This window comes from Neurospora tetrasperma (assembly GCF_000213175.1).
Source record: "Neurospora tetrasperma FGSC 2508 unplaced genomic scaffold NEUTE1scaffold_2, whole genome shotgun sequence".
Taxonomy (NCBI): domain Eukaryota; kingdom Fungi; phylum Ascomycota; class Sordariomycetes; order Sordariales; family Sordariaceae; genus Neurospora; species Neurospora tetrasperma.
This window is the reverse complement of record NW_009799100.1, coordinates 610917-628689: the sequence shown is the minus strand read 5'-3', so window position 1 is coordinate 628689 and position 17773 is coordinate 610917. Positions and strand designations below refer to the sequence as shown.

Here is a 17773-nt window from a genome sequence, read left to right as displayed (position 1 = left end):
GTCCGTGCAGCTGGCTGACCGAAAGTACTGTTTTTTGACTGCAGTTAGTAAAAAAAAAATTCTGGATTACGCTCTTACTCAGTGGAGGTAGAAAATAGACAGGCAGTTCAATATCTTGGAGTATCCTACGTCTAGCATAGAGAAACGTTGCTCATCATCTAAACGCAAAGTAGACCGTGCCTCCCGTCTTTATACCTTTACTTGATCTACGCATTACCTATCCACTAGCAGGTCAAAACAATCTCTGAATTCGTACCTCTACCGGCTTTCAACGTGCCCGCTGCTGGACCCAGTTCTTACGAGAAATCGCCAATTAGTCCTACCAGCCCAAGGTCAACCCAGCTCCCAAACACGACCAAAGCCGACAATATATAAGAGGAAGACAACTACCTAATACGAGCTTAGGTTGTGTTCGGAGCCGCTGTATTGCTATAGAGAAAACCCAGTTTTGGTGGCTGTAAGGTGTAGTCTTACAGCTATATTTTTCTTATTCGGCTCGATTTCAATAAAAAGTTAGAAATCGCTACAACCACCTACACTTACCCCAAATCCTCTATCTAACTAATTAGAAGGTCAAAATCCTTACTGCGATATACTAGATTTCTAATATCTTTAAAGGACCTTAACCCCATGTTTAAGGCTGTAAGAAGCAATAACTTTGAGGCACCTCAGCGCTTATACCCCCTATAAGCCCCCTATAAATATAATACTCCAATTTCTTACAGCCTAAAAGTTACGAATATAAAGTAGTAAGAAGAGCCTTAATTATTATATTACTATATAGGGAGTACAGCTGCGGACCATATACGGTAATGCAACGTTATCTCTAAAGCTCTACAGCGGCTCCGAACACAACCTTACCGTTTTACACAACACTTCTTCAAGCACCAGGTCTCATAAGGCCTAGGACTATGCCCTCGTGAAGGATAATAAGAACACCTCTCCTATACTCCATCAATTGGAAATGTTTTGGGCCAACTACTTCATCTCGGCGGCGTTGATTCGACCGCTACTGGCTCAGATGTGACAATCTGGGACCTCCAATTGTGGTCGGTCTTCCAGATCCGATTTCACAAAGCGCAGAGCAAGGGGGAAGAGGTTTTTTCGTCGCTCGGTGCCCTGGGCGAGGGGTTGGCGCCTCGTAAGAGTACCTCTAAGACCACACCGCCCCCCCCCCCCCCGGTCTACTCTTTTGAGAACTTGGAGGCTTTCAAGTTTTCAACAATGCACGCAATCATCTGTGCCGTCGACGTTGAGACTGTTGAGTGTCGACAACTACGTCGGAACCGACGTAGACAAAATGTCCGAAACTGGAATCGCGGTTTACGACCCGCGAATTACATCTAGTCCCTCCATGTCCGCAATCTCCCAAACCACGTCGACCACCATCAGGTCTAATACCCAGCTACGCATCTCGAGGACTTGGGAACCTAAGATTTACGACCGCTCATCGCATCCTGGTTGATGAGTGGAAGCACGAAACCGAGGTGACCTGTCGAGCCTGTTGGCACAAAGGCTGTAAAAACAACCTGGAATAAACCTTGGAAGGTTTGATGCACTAGATGTAATGGGGCAGGTGGAGTTAAAACTTCAGGTTACTGAGAAAATGCAGGGTCGAGTTGCTATTCACCAAATTGGGCCCTGAGGCTGTCACGAACCTTGCCAGCTTGTTAGTGCAGGTTGCTGTGAGTGCCTCCACCTCAAACCTTTACGATCACGGGCATTCACTCCGCTGTCTCTCTCGTCAATTATATCCTTCTTTTCCTGATACCTCTACTCCTATAACGCCTGCAAGTCCTTTGCCTCTTCGCTCAACTTTCTTCTCCTTTTCTTAATCGCTCACAAGTCACCTCAGACCCAGCCCAGTACAAGCCGATAACAGTTAGACTATCTTTACCTCTGCCTACTTACCTCTGCCTAATCATGTACTCCTCGGACTCCGACTTTCTAGATAGCGACAACGAGGTCGTGGCGCCGCGCAATGGAGGTAGTAAGACCACAGCGGCGCCCCCGCCAGTTTACTCTTTTGACGAACTACAGGTCTTCAAGGAGTCAACGAAGCAGGCCGTTTTTTGCGCGATAGACTTCGAAACAGTGGACGACCACATTGGCGCGGACCTCCAGAAAATGTCGGAAATTGGAGTGGCGATTTACGACCTACGAGATAGTTCTTCCTCCCCAGAAACAACCACCAATACATGTACCTCAACTTCCAATACTATTTTGGAGGATCTAGCGAAGTCAACGACCGCTATCCATCTTCTCGTGGAAGAGTGGAAGCATGAGACGGAGACTACGTGTAAGGCCTTCTGGCATCGAGACCGGACGAAGAAGGCCGGAGTCCCTCACACGTGTTACGATCCAATTAATAAGCTTAGATAGATTGACCAATTAGGAGGAGTCCGGGGTCCCGGAACAACGGGACTACGGGACCGGCTGAGAATTAGTATATAAGACGGCCTCCCGGCCTTCGTTATTATAGCCCTCCAGCAAGTAATAGCTTCTACAATCGATTAATACCTTTTGGCTACTACTATTATTATTTATTGATTATCCTAGCGATATACTCTTATATTTGTAACGGTTCGTTATACGTTGTTTATTTATTAATTTGTATATTAGTATTCTAGGATTTACTATTATACTTAAGTTTCTTCAATTTTAAGTTTATTAAGTTTCTTTAAACCCCGCCCTAACCTTTTACTATTATATTTGGAAATCCGATTAATAACCCTACTACCGGAGGACCCGTTAGAATTAGTCTCCCGGGTACTATAGCCGGAAATCCCGGCCCCGGAGCGGATTCTATAACCGGTATTAAAGATAACAATAGACGTAAGGTTATAGTTACTAAACTTTGCGCTAAGTAGGATATTATATATTACTTCGATATTTAAAGTAAGAAATTAGCCGAATTTATCCCTACTATTATTAAAATTATTACTATAGTTGAACTCCGCGAAATTATTAATAAATTAAGTATAAGGGTCCTATCCGATTATATAGTCTATAGCGATCCTCCACTTTTTAAAATTAAATTTAATCCGCCTCCTAAATTCGATAGTACTAAGAAGGAAGACTTTTGAGGATTTTTTATTTAGATTTATACTAACCTAAAGTTCTTTAATATTTAAGACCCTATTTAAATAGTCTTATATACTACCTCCTTCTTAACCGGTAAAACTCTCAAATAGTTCTAGCCTATTTAAATTAATTATTTTGGATATAAATAGCCCGATATATATCCTAAAACTATCTAGATTTTTAATAATTTCGATTACTTTGAAGGCGCTATTAATTAAATCTTCAAATTTACTAATAAAATCCGTTAAGCCGAGATTAAATTGAATAAATTTCGTTAGATTAAGTTAGTTATATTCTACGTAGTCGAATTTAAATAATTTACGTTCCGTATCGATTAGAATAACGAAGGCTTTAAATATTAATTCTACCGAGGTTTGAAGAGCGATATTAAGGACGAATTTATTAAAGTCGATTATAAAATTAGAAGTTTCAATAAATATATAAATAAAGTTATTATTATCGATAACCGCCTTTTTAAATACAAATACAAGAAAGGGTTAAGCAATAGCCGCCCCTACGCTAATACCGGCTATAAATATTAGTATAGCAGTAATAATTATAATAATTATAATCGTAGTACTATATATAGTATATATACCGGCCTAATAAATATAAATATAGTCGATAATTATAATTACAATTAATATAAATTTAATAGTGAATTAAAATTTAATAAAGATAAAAAGTATTATAAATATAATAAATTAAAATACTTTACTTATAATTATTATAGTAGAAGTAATAAGTAGGGTAATAACTATCGAATTAACGGATAGAAGTCCGTCCCTACTTACTCTATTAATTCTATTAATAAAAGTAAAAGTAAGGATATTAATAATATTAAAATTAATTATAATTTCGCTACTACCTTCGCTACTATTACTAATAACGAACTTCTCTATACTATTTATATAGTAAATTATAATAATAAATCTATTAATAATTATATAATTCTTAACGAATACAATTAATATAAGTAATTTAAATAAGAAAAGTAGGATTTTAAAGATAAGGAGAATTCCTATAGAAGGGCTATTCCGCTTATTTCTAATAATCCGGCCCGAATTCCGCTCGCCCTTATTATTAAAGAAGAATAGTTATTCAATACTATTAAATATACTAAATCCGTTATTTATATTAATTTATCTAATATTATAAGGTCCGATTCGGATATTAATACTACCGAATATATAGACTATATAGAAAGATTCTAATAAGAAATCGATAACCTAAAGCGCTTTAGTAATTTTAAAACGTTTAGAATTAAAGAATTTAAAGTTTAATAGATTATATATAATTATTAATATTATAGTATTTATTAGTAAAATAGAGGGTCTTATAAAGGTTCCTTCTACGAATCTAATAAGCAATTAGAAGAGTTTATTATATTTATTTAAATATTACTTTAAGGACTTAAGAAAAAGATTATAAAGGATATTAAATAAATTAATAAATTCGGATTAAATAAGAAATATAATTAGTAATTTTAAATTAAATATTATACGGGCCCCTTTAACGAAAATAAATTCGTTGAAATTTACCCTCTAAAATAAATATTCTAATTAATTAAAATAATTATTTTTAGTATAAATATCTATACTATTTATAATTAGCTTTGGAAATTGCAAATTAAGAATTACCTATAAATTTATTTTGGCTACCCTTCCTATAGGAAGATTATTTAGATTTAATATTTATATAATATTTATTTATAATATTTATTTTATAAAATAGAGTACAATTATTTCCTATAATACGTTTAAGAAAATAGCATCCCCGTCCTTATTAAAAGAATATATTATAAAGACTCTATAAATTTATAGGATATTTATACTTAAAATAGGAAGAAGGGCAATCGTTTTATAAAGTTTTTATTAAAGGAGGAATATCCCTAAAAATATATAGAATCCCTATATATTCGATACTAAGACTATTATTAAATTAATTATACTATTTATATAATTAATAAAGTTTAGTAATAGTATTTTAAATAAGCCTTAAAAGAGAAAGGATACTACTACTAATAATTATACTTAGTCTTTAAGAAGGAGGAAATTATAGTAGTATCTTTTAGTATTAATAAAGCGGTCGGCGGCTTTAAACCCCCAAAGAAATACTATATTCGTAAAGGATATAGAAGATAGGGAAATAGCGATAATTCTTTATAAGAGGATTATAAATAACTAGTCCACTATAGGTCCTCAAAGTAAACTGAAGCGACAATTCGATTTACTAAATTTAAATAGATTAGATTTAGCCGTTTAAAGGGATTACAACGGTTATATTCGATTTAGAATTATTAATTAACTTTATTATACCCTAAATTGTAAACAATTAGAAGATTCCCTAAATTTATAAAAAAAAATTATATTAAATATATATATTTAAAGGGAAAAGCCCTAGTTACGAGCAGGGATAAATATTAAGAGAAATAATACTATTAAAAATTATAATTAATAATAATAAATAAAAAATCGTTTTTAATATTATATTTATTGGGAAATATAACGCTATTTTAGGAAGATTATAATTAAAAAAGTATAATCCGGATATTAATTAGAGTAACAACCGTGTTAGGAAGCGATAAATTCCCGAAGCTCTAGAATAAGAAATTTTAATTACTAATAGAAAGGATTAACACCCTTTATTATACGAAACTATATTACCCGAACTATTAAGGATAATTATATTTATAAATAATATCGAGGAGGAAACGCTACTTCCCGAACTACCCCTTAGTAAAAATAATAAATTTAAAGATATCCCCGTATAATATCGAAAGTATAAAATCTTTTAAGGTTTATTAGAGTATTCTTTACTAATATATAATTTATAGAACTACGAAATACCCTTAAAAAAAGACACTAAATTTAAATATTAGAAAATCTATTAATTAAACGTTATATAAATAAAGGCGTTTAAAAAATATATCGATAAGAGGTTAAAATTAAAATATATTTGAGAATCCTAATCCCCCTATAGTTCCCCTATACTCTTTATACTAAAGAAAAATAGAGAATTACGCTTCGTTATTAATTATTAGTATTTTAATAATAATATTATTAAAAATTAATATTTATTATTATTAATTTAAGAAATACGAGACCGGTTAGGAAAGGCTATTATCTTTTTAAAGTTCGATTTAATATTAGCCTTCTTTTAAATCCGTATAAAGAAAGGAGAAGAATAGAAGATTATATTTAGGACGCTTCTAGGATATTATAAATATTATATTATACCCTAAGGGTTAATAAATATACCCGCCTCCTTCTAATTACAAATTAACGCTATATTCAAATAATTTACAAGCGAATTCGTAATAGTATATATTAATAATATTATTATATTCTCCAAAAATAAAGAATAATATTAGAAATACGTACATAAAGTCCTCGCCGCCTTAGAAAAAGTTAAATTATCAGTTAACCCTTAGAAGAGTAAATTTTACGTTTAATAAATTAATTTCTTAGAATACTATATTTTACCCGGCTAAATTCGTATAGACTTTATAAAGGTTAAAAATATTACTAAATAATTAATACCTACTTTAATAACCGGAGTCTAAGGATTCTTAAACTTCATTAATTTTTATAAGCGCTTTATTAAGGGATTTGGAAGTATAATTAAATTATTTAACGACCTAATTAAAAAAAATATTGAATTTATATAGTCTTAGGAGTATAATAAAGCTTTTAAAATCCTAAAATAAATAATTCTAGACAATCTTATTCTTATATTCCTAAATTTAGATAAAGAATTCGAAATCGAAACCGACGCGTCTAATTAGGTTATAGGAGGATAATTCGGTTAATATAATGAATAAGAAAGACTATATTCCGTTACGTTTTATTCTAAAGTATTCCGAGGACCCGAATTTAATTATCCAATTTATAATAAAAAGTTTATATTTATTATTTAGGCTTTTAAGGAATAGAAGCCGTAATTTAGTAGTACGAAGTACGAAATTAAAATTTATTTAGATTATAAGAATTTAATATATTTTATAATTACGAAGGAGTTTAACTAATAATAAACCCGTTAGTCGGAATTCCTATTGTAATTTAATTTTAATATTTATTACTATAAGGGATTTAAAAACGCAAGAGCCGACGTATTTACAAAAAGGGAGGACCTTAAAATAAAAAATAGATTTACTACTTCCCTTATTCTATTTTAAATTAATATAAATAGGTTACTATAGTATTAACCCTTATAAAAATAAATTATAAATAATAAAGTTAATATTTATAATATAATTAAAATAGACCTAGGCGATTAGATTTAGCGAATTACCGAAGTATAATACAAAATCGACGATGAAGAAATTAAATTATATCTATTTACCTTTATAATACCTTAATTATATAAAGGTAAATTATAGGTACTTCCCCCTTTATAAAAAGAATTAGTACGAGCTATTTACGAATTATTTAAAGAAGAAGGGCACATAGGAATTATTTGTACCCTCGCTAGAATATAATAATTATTCGGGTTTTTAGGGATGAAAGACGTTGTTACGGAGGTATTGTAGGAATACGAAACCTACTATAAGATTAAAACTAATTAATATAAATTGTACGGTTTATTTGAATTATTCCTAATATTGGAAGTACCTTAGTAATTAATAATTATAAACTTTATTATAAAGCTACTTACGTTATACGACCTAATTATAAGAATCGAGTACGATAGTATACTAATCGCCGTCGATTAATTTACAAAATTCTTATACTTCCTCCTATTTAAAGAAGATATTAATATAAAGTAATTAGAATATATATTTATAAAGTATATTACTTCCAATTATAAATAGTTGAAAGAGTTAATTATTAATAGAGATAAATTTTTTTTATTAAAATATTAGTAAGTATTTATAAATAAATTAGGAGTTAAATATAAGATGTTTACTATATATTATATAAGGACGGATAGGTAAATAGAACGAATAAATTAGATTTTAAAGGTATACTTTAAAGTATATATTAATTACAAATAAGATAATTGGGCTAAGCTACTATTAACGGCGTAAATATTTTATAATAGTTCGAAGATAGAAATAACGAAAGTTATACCCTTCTTTACGAATTATAGTTATAAAATAAATTTTAAATAAGGTTAGGATTTAGAGCCGGTTGTACTATAAATTTATATTCGAACTAAGCGTCTAACTGAAATATATTAGATTCTTAAGGATGAATTAATCTTCGTTAGGGATTATATAAGCCGGTATTACGACTATATAAGGTCGTCGGTACCGACCTTTAGGAAGGGAGATAAGGTTTATTTTCTTTGCCGAAATATTAAAATTAAACGATTAAGCAATAAATTTAATTATAAGAAATTGGAACCCTTTAAAATCTTAGAAAAAGTTAATACTAGCAATTATAGGCTTGAATTTCCTAAAGGAATACAATAATAACCTATATTTTATATTTCGCTATTAGAACCGGTACTTAAGAATATTAAAATCGATAAAAACGTACAAATATAGAATAATAGCAATAAATTTATTATAGAAACTATATTGGATTTTAAGGTCAATAGCGATAGTAATATAGAATATTTAATTAAATAGTAAGGCTACAGCTACAAAAGTAATATATAGGAATTAATCGAAAACCTTTTCAACTTTAAAAATAAGATTATAAACTTCTACTAACGGTTTTTTAATTAGCCGAAACTATTAAATATTCTAGGGACTCCGGACTTATTATATTTAATTCCCTTAATTAATCGGGCTCCTTAGTAGGCCTAACGATAGAAAAAGATTCCTTAGCGGAGGTTCCTTTAGATATTTCTTCCTCTAAATCCGTTATCCTCCGATTAAAATATTCCTTCTAATAACGAAGTAAATAGCGCTTTTACTCCCGGGTATAAAGTAAACGATTTTAAAGGATTGCAATTTCCCTTATTAATCGTTCTTCTTCGTCCTCTAACCTCTTTGCTTCCTCTATCTCTTTATTTATTAGTATTATATTAATTACTACTACCCGTAGTAACTATTAAGAAATAAGATTTATATTACAAATCCGGATTAGCTAATACATTGTACACTACTTTACAACGAATGTATTTACTGTACGATGAAGATTTCGAACGATCTACAACGTAGGATCGATTATAATAATAATAATTAGAGTATAGTATTATAGGAACTTTACCGAACTATTCGATATAGCGAACCAACGTATTAGTAAATACCTTCTTTTGAGTAAAGCGATTCGAAGCAATATATAATACGGGTATAATAGGTAATATCGATAATAAAGGAAAGAGAAAGAGAAAGGTTTACTTATAAAAATTTAGGGTAATATAGTTAATAAGAAGGATAAATTAGAAGGAAAGGGAGACGGAGGGTACAATAGGCATTAAAGTAATTACTAATATAATTCATTAGTACCTAAGTATTGAATACGGATAAATTGGTATTATAAAATTATATTATAGCGTTAAAGATAAAGCTATAGAAGAGGGGTATTGTATTACGATCTAATTAATAAGTTTAGATAAATTAATTAATTAGGAGGAGCCCGGGGTCCCGGAATAACGGGACTACGGGGCAAGCCCGGAGTCCCAAAATATCGGGACTACGGGACCGGTTGAGAGCTAGTATATAAGACGGCCTCCCGGCCTTCGTTATTATGGCCCTCCAGCAAGCAATAGCTTCTACAATCGATTAGTACCTTTTGGCTACTACTACCGTTGTCTATTGATCATCCTAGCGATATACTTTTGTGCTTGTAACGGTTCGTTACAACACGGCGCGGCCATATCACTGCCGATTTACCAGGTCGACGATCCTCGGCCGTGACCAATCTATCGAAAAGCTGAAAGCCATCCTCCAAAGCCTCACGAGCCAGAATCTCACTTCCGCGGAAAGGGAAAACGGAGACCAAAGACAGGTCAGACTTCTCTTTTGGGACTCGGGACTTGAAGATAGAATCTTTCGACAGGCTGGCATCAACCTCCACGAGCTCGGCAGTGATATCCAAGCTTGGGACCTCCAGGCGTGGTCGCCATTCCGCATCCGCTTGGACAACGGCAAGAACAATGGTCAAGCAAAGGGAGAAGAGGCTTTTGCTAGCCTGGGGGTTCTCGGGGCGACAGACCATGTGGGAAATCCCACAACAATTCTTCACAATGCGACAAATGACACAGTCGCACAATTGTTGGCTTTCTTGAGATTTGAGGTCTTAAAGAGCGGCGAGTGGATGGCGTGGTTCGATGATAGGATCAACCTGTCTCCAATTTCATTCGACTGGCTGGATGAATCCATTTATCAGGACAACATAAGTCGGGCTCCTGGAAACCAGAGGAGACATCAGCCAAGGAAGCGGATGCAAGGGCATGGGAACCACATCCAGGGAAAGCATGGCCAGTCTTTGGACGCAAAGCAATCTTCAAGCTGGAAGGAACCACTTCACGGGGGCAACTACAACAGACAGAACGGTACACCTGGTTCCAGCAACATTTAAATCCAGCTATCCCATCAGCAAGTCACGACCATGGAACTGGACAAGCCAATCCCTGAAGCCGCCAATGTCGCCGGTACCTTCGCCGAGATTGCCACCCTTAGCCAAGCAACCTACAACCTTCAACTTCAGCACTCAGACGTCCGCATCCTGGGTGATGCAAGTGAGGAGAGGAAGGGTCAAACGACACTCGAACAGGGAGACCAGAGCCCAGGAAGGAAAGGAGGCGGGTCGAGGAAACAAAGGGCCCGGAAGAATAGGGCCCTCAAGCGGGAGGAGTGCTCAAGGCAGATTCCGGGTCTCTCGTAGTATGGTAGTCATTGGCTTAACGTTAGGTCAGCTGGTCTGTATGAGGGTGTTCCCACCCAGGTACCGGTAGTTATAAACCTTAGTGGGAAAATCTGTTTCTAGACATGTATTATGGTTGTTGGATAATAACCACAATTAATGTTTAATAACCAATGCATGTTTCTTATAGGGGGTAAGCGCTGTAAAATAGTATCCTTCTAGGTCGGGTCCAAATTCTGAAAATTTTCAAAGTCTTAAAGTCCTACCTTCCTTCCTCCGCTCTCTTCCCCCCGGCGACCTTTATCAATGGAAAGAACCAACTACTTCCTTTAGAAATAACCAATTGGTTTAGTAGTTAAGCAGTTAATGAAGTAGTTCTTTATTTTCATTCTTGCTTGTGGCCTTTGTTCGATTCCTGTTCGTAACCAACTTTTTGAAGCTATTCCCAAAGACCTTTCAATTGGAACTTCAAATGCCGGCCTTCACCTTAAAAGGCCACTATCAAAACCACTACAGTATAGAAGGTTATACCCTATACTTTTGACTTCTGGATCTTGGGAGACAATCAATGTTTGGAAAACAATTCTTGTTTTCTTTACACGTATTGTCTATTAGAAAACGCTTGTTGCGACTCAGGGTTTCGCGCTTCGGAAGTCAGGTCTTCAGTCAAAGTTTCAGCTTCAATCGTCAGTGATAGTTCAGGTGGACTTTCCCTTTTCTTTTCATTGCGTCTAGGAAGTCTTTTAGCCTGATGATCAGCTTCATTTTCTTCAGTGTCCACATTCATGGCCTACGTGCAAATTATAGGAGGTGGTAAAACGCGACATGTTCTTCGGGACAATGGAAAGAACTGAGGCTCTGGTACCTATTCGTGATTCATACAGCTGACTTCGTTACCTGCCTCTATACCCTTAGACACACTAAATTGAGTTACCGATGTCCGGACTTTGGACACAGATGGTAGGCCGTCATATATGGACGACTCGATTTCATATAAATAACCCAATACCCAACGTCCCTCTTATTAACGGAAAGAACCATCCATCAACCTTGTACCTAGTTTTGTTTTCATTAAATGGGCCCCGTGGATGGCGATTTCCTCTTCCGTCATCCTATAAGATGATTTCCGGCTCTCCCATCAAGAACATTTCATGTCCAACACACCCTTTCCATCCAGTCCAGAGGTATAATACGGCAAGCAACAACATCAGCAGCCAAAATCCTTCATTAGGGTCCTTACTATCTCTATGGATGTTGACCTTCTTGCGGTTCAAAATCTTGAAGAGCGGCGAGTAGGTAGCGTAGTTCGACGACAGGATCAACCTCTCTCCAATTTCATTCCACTGTGTGGAACGGGATATTTACGACCATACCTAATTTCAGCCTGAGGCCGGACGCCGGATGCCTGAAATTCGGGAAATAGGGAAAAGAAATGCATGAGACGCATGCCACCGAGCAACGATTTCGACACGGCAGTTTGCGAACTGGCAAAACTTTTAACAGCAATACCCGTAGTCCTAGGGGTAACCATGACACCACAATCGCTCACAGTCATCAGAACCAACAATCCCTACAGCAGAGGGTTGCAGTCGCGCAAATTGAAAGCATTGCAAAGGACATCACCGCCGACCACATTGTCATTGACCAGTGGAAGGGCATCACAGAGATGACTTGCCCTGCTTTTTTCCATCCTAAAAACACCAAGAAGCCCAGCAAGGCCCCAGCGCCGCACAAAGCGCGGCCCTACCACTGTTCGTTTGCAAGGTCGACCATCGGCCTCAGCAAGGAGCAGAGGGTCGAAAGGTTGAAGGATGCTATAAGGCAGGCTACGATTAGCAACCTCACCGGTGATGAGAAGGAAAGAGGTGCCCAGCGACAAGTCCGAATCATCGTTTGGTGTGCAGAGATGGAATAGAAGATCTTTAGACAAGCTGGAATGAACTTGGACGACCTCGGCTCCGACACTAAAATGTGGGACTTCCAGATATGGATGCCCTTCCGCCTTCGCTTTCCCCATTACCGGACAGCAGGCGAGACTGTTTTTGCGTCTTTGGGCGTCGTGGGAGCGCTGGATTCCGAGGGACAGTCATCGACCGTTCTCCATAACGCAACTAACGACACGGTTGCGGAGGTTCTCGCGTTTCTTCGATTCGTGGTGATGACAAAAGCAAAGTGGGATGGATGCTTGGCTTGATAATACCAACTAAACCTTTTCTCTCATTTGTGCGATACTTGCGGTCCCGGTGAAATCTCATTCAAAGACAAAAAGTACCCCTTCACTGAACATTCCCTCCAGATATCTCCAAACCTTCCAGGTTTGGATCTGACCTGATTTTGTGGGTTGTCTTGTCAGCGGCCGTGGAGACCGAAACCTCACATTTTCGTTTGGGCCTTACCCGCAAAACCTTGAGAGTTCCCTTCACCAACGACCCTCGCACCTCTAATGAAACAATATTCAAACCTGTAGAAGTGTATAAAGCTCCCAATTTCTCCCACAACCTATATAAAGTCAGCTCCCACATTCGAAATCGAACTTCCTCTTTTCTCCTCAACACTACAACCACAGCTGGATCTTTTTTCAGCTCACATCACAGCGAACTGAAACATCCTTCTTCTCCTCATTGTCATTTCTGACCAAAGATATACAGCAGGTAAGACTGTTGGTGCTACTGCGCAAAGTAGTTCGTGCTAACAATTCGCATTAGACAACATGGTGCATATCACTGCGACGGAACCGGCCCCAGTGTGGACTTACAAGACACTCGGTGAATTTCGACATGTGCTGAAGCAACAAGACCCAGTCATCCTATCGGTCGATTTTGAAAATGTCGACCACCTCTCCGGGCCCGGCATCACTCAATATCAGAAGATGTCGGAGCAGGGGGTCGCGGCATACGACACAAGGAATCGACTATCCAGAACCGACCACCCTCATCCCAGTGACGGCAGCAATGACCGTCTTGAAAGCCTTGCCAAGCTCATAGTCTCGGAGCACATCATCACCGAAGAGTTCCGGGATAAGACAGAGGAGACTTGCGAGGCACCGTACCATCGCCACGCCCACTTGGACCCTGGCCGTGCTCACCACGCAAGGCCTTACCACTGTCGCTTTGTCGACTCGGCTTTCCTCACAAAAGCCGAGACCATGGGACGCCTTGCTGAAATCGTCAAGGACCTTTCAACACAGAACTTGACAGAGCAGGAGAAGGCCGCGGGTATAACCCGCAACATCAAGGTCATTGTGTGGGACTCGCATTGCGAAGAGTCCACCTTTTACTATGGCGGCCTCGATCTCGCGTCTTTGTGCCCAAACATCGAGCTATGGGATATCCAAATCTGGTATCCATTTCGTGCTCGGTTCCATGAGAACCCAAACTCAAGGAACGCAAAGACAAAGGGTGAAAAGGCCTTTGGTTCCCTAGGCGCTTTGGGTACGGGCCTGCCGTTGCACAATGGGTGCAATGACACTGTCGTGCAGCTCATTGCTTTCCTGCGGTTCATGTTGATGACCGAAGCCGAATGGGTTACTTGGTTTGACCACAAAATAGACCTTGCTCCCATCTCGTTCGGGTGGGTTGATCCGGCAGTTTACCAGAAGAACTTGGCAATTGCGCCTATTCCGAGGACAAAGACAAAGAGCAGAGGACAGGGCAAAGGATACCAGAGGGGTGGAGGCAACAACTGGAAGCACCAAGGACCAGGACAAACGACGTCCTGGAAGCCGGCTGAGGCCACGACTGCTACTGCCTCCAACTCGATGCTCGGACTTCCTGTCGACGAGATGGCGAACTTGAATCTCGAACAGTCGACATCGGGCAAGGCGACCCCAAGCGACAGGTCCGGCACCGGGTGGCCGGAGGGTATGGATGGGTTCGACGACTGGAGCCAGAGTTCCAAGGACAGCTCGGGTGACAACACGAGCAGTGGTTGGCCTGACGACATGGACAGCCCAGATCAGAACAACGGTTTTGAGGATGCTCAGGATGATCGTGATTGCGGACGTGGTTGGCCGAACGGGGAAGATAATGGAGAAGAGCACGAGCACTCCGATGGCACCGTCAAGGCCCTCAATTCGAACCACAACGACTGGTCCCACAAGGCGCCGAGAAGGAACAAACGAGGACGCAAGAAACGATATGTGGAAGACGTCGAATGGGCTTTGTGAGGCCGAAAGTCGGGGTTGTCAAGTTGGACGGCAGGGGGGTACTTGCGAGCGACCTAGATTTCATACAATTTCATCAATTCAGAAGTGGCTGTCTCCTTTTCAGTGATAATCTGGCAGTTTTGGAAGAGGTAAGAGGACGCAAGTCCGATATACGTAGGCTGCTGCATAAATAAAGGTAGCCGGATGGGCGGCGATTAACTGGACGGACATCAGAAATCTGTGAGAAGAAATGTGAATAGGGGTACTTCAATATTCCGGTTCACACATATATTATAATGTACCTCTGTAGGCAAATGCGCACAGAGTTGTCACAACGTACAGCCAGTCATGCATGTAGCTGCACTCATGGGAAAGGGACTTTTTGAAAGAAGTTCCTGCCCATCTTCACGAGTTCGGTTTCTGCTGCTCCTTCCAGTCCTGGTCAAGGTTCGGTATCTACAGATCAGTGATAGTCTAGAAAGGGAAGGAAGACTGTTCAACTTTTTCTCGTCAAGCGGAGAGGGAGTGCCTGGTATTTTCCCTGAGTTCTCCTGCACATTGGAGACGTGAACTGGAAATTTCCGCACCTTCCGCACCTCCGGCTTGCAGCTGGCAGAAAGGGTGCTCCTGCCTACAAGCCCCGCTTCAAGGAAGTGAAGTTGCAAAGCACAGTGAATGCCGGTAGGATATTCAGTCTTTGCATGCAGGAGCATCAGGTTCGCAAGAACGCCGGGATGGAATTCGAAGTCCGCAGCAGCACACGTACTCTGCCTATTTACCTTCACCAGGACTTCCCGAAATTCAGACCTGACTTTCCCTTCCTTCAAACGTAAATCTATAAAGTCGACTGAATAGAACCAGCAAGCCCACGTCCTGTTGTCAATCCGTCATCCACAACCTCGCCATCTTTCCACTACCTCACCAACTCAAACTTGAACTTCACCCTCTCAACACTCGAGGTCAACCTCACGACAACCTCAACCTTCGCTCGAGACATCGACGAGACGCGTAACGATTGATTTTCTATATAAATTTTCCCTCTTCTCTCGTGAACAGTCGCGTTGGCTGTTCTTCACCTTCAAACATCTTCCAACCTCCCACCTCCTTCCTCAACATGGCGTCAAAGGAAGTAGAGTCGACCGGAAGACAGGTCGACGAATATCTTTACGAACCTCCCTCCGTGTCCAGCATTCAAGACCTCAAGGACATGTACAACCAGCTCAAAGACACAATCCTCGTGTCGATCGACTTTGAGTGTGTTGACCACCTTTCCTTCGCATCGTACTACGAGCGGCTGTCAGAAGTTGGCATGGCCTGGTACGACCCCCGAGACCATCGCTCGCCGTCACGCAAGTTCACTGTCGAGAAAGCGCTTCCCAAGATCCGCTCTGTACATTGCATCATGCGCAAGTACAAGAACTTCACGGCCGACAGTTGCTTCGTACACCAGACGGTCGAGGCAAAGTCCCACAAGGCAATGCCTTACAGCTGCTACTTTGCCAAGAGCTACTTCTGTAACAGGGAGAAGGCAATGGCTATCATCACGAACAAGATGAAGTGGCTGTCGACAAGGCGTCTTTCCCGGAAGGAAACGGCGGCGGGCAAGAAGCGCAAAGTCATCGTTCTGTACTGGGACGCCCGACTGGAGACCTCGGTCTTCCGCGAGGCCGGCGTGGACATCACCGCCCATGGCGCAGAGCAGTGGGACTTCCAACTCCTCAGGCTTTTCCATATGCGGTTTCGCAGACCGAGAAACAAGGCCGAGGAAATGCTCTACTCGCTCGGTGTCTCGTTGGCGTCCGCCTCCTCCGACTTTGGCAGCAAGGGGTTTGCCTGGCACAACGCGACCAACGACTGCTGGGCAACGGTGGCGGGGCTTCTTCAGATTCTTTCCATGGCCCACCAACCATTGAAGTGGAAGCGCTGGTTGGAAGAGGAAAAGTCGGACGACGAGTGGGAAATGATCTTGTGGGACAACAATTCGAAGGAGAGGCGGGCAGGTACGGACCTTGAAGCTCTGGACATGAGCTGGCTGGACGCGAGGAAGTTTAAGAGGAACGCTGCATTGTCGCCGCCGCCTGAGAAGTGGCCGAAGGATTCCTCGGGCCAGAGGAATTCTAAGAGATACGAGGTCGACGATTGTATATGTGCCCTTGAGTATGGGGAGATCACATAGCCAGCCCGTGATCCACTTGCAGATACTGGGACAACAGTCCAAGTCGCGACGGCAGTGCATCGCAAGCCAGACAAGCGTATATCGGATACCTCTACTCAACGGATGGAGAAACAATAAGATCACGTTCTGCCCCGTAATCCACAAGAAATTTTTGCGTTTTAAAAGTGATACCTGTTGTGTTTTCGTCGAGTGCTTAAACGACATCGTCGTGACGTTGAGCATAGTGAGCCCATGTTGAAGATCCTGACCTATATCCCTGTTGATGATCATCTACGAGCACTATTCGTGGTCGGCAATGAAGCGGCGGTGGCTTCCTGGTAGATGAACATACCCCTTTACCCTCAGCTCGTAGCCTGTTAATGTACGGTCCAACTGGCCAGTTAAAAATATTGAAGTTGTAGAAAATTTTCACCCTCGTGGTCTGGAATTATGTTGTTGGCGCTAGCAAAACGTGTACCTTGCATCTGAATGATCTGATCGACATCGTATTGCTAGGGTATCATCAGCAAAGGTCGGTCCACGGAGGCTACCCTATCCTTAGCGAAGCATGTAGGTAGAGGTATACCTATAAATGTCAGAGTGCTCACCGCACCTCAACCCAAGGGCCTA

General features: G+C 39.5%; 4 protein-coding genes across 4 annotated transcripts; all 4 read left to right on the top strand.

Annotated features, from left to right (window-relative positions):
• Positions 1–1923: 1923 nt before the first annotated feature.
• NEUTE1DRAFT_135779 (uncharacterized protein) lies at positions 1924–10559 on the top strand (the record flags this gene model as incomplete). Its single annotated transcript, XM_009850709.1, has 2 exons — positions 1924–2351; positions 9875–10559. 2 exons carry the CDS (start codon positions 1924–1926, stop codon positions 10557–10559), a joined length of 1113 nt encoding a protein of 370 aa, XP_009849011.1.
• Positions 10560–12276: 1717 nt separating this feature from the next.
• On the top strand, positions 12277–12759 carry NEUTE1DRAFT_108276 (uncharacterized protein; the record flags this gene model as incomplete). The annotated part of the gene is made up of 1 exon (XM_009850708.1): positions 12277–12759. The coding sequence occupies one exon, from the start codon at positions 12277–12279 to the stop codon at positions 12757–12759; it is 483 nt and encodes a 160-aa protein (XP_009849010.1).
• A 795-nt stretch (positions 12760–13554) lies between these two features.
• On the top strand, positions 13555–15009 carry NEUTE1DRAFT_108275 (uncharacterized protein; the record flags this gene model as incomplete). The annotated part of the gene is made up of 1 exon (XM_009850707.1): positions 13555–15009. One exon carries the CDS (start codon positions 13555–13557, stop codon positions 15007–15009), a length of 1455 nt encoding a protein of 484 aa, XP_009849009.1.
• A 1093-nt stretch (positions 15010–16102) lies between these two features.
• NEUTE1DRAFT_135777 (uncharacterized protein) lies at positions 16103–17164 on the top strand (the record flags this gene model as incomplete). Its single annotated transcript, XM_009850706.1, has 1 exon — positions 16103–17164. One exon carries the CDS (start codon positions 16103–16105, stop codon positions 17162–17164), a length of 1062 nt encoding a protein of 353 aa, XP_009849008.1.
• Positions 17165–17773: the final 609 nt, after the last annotated feature.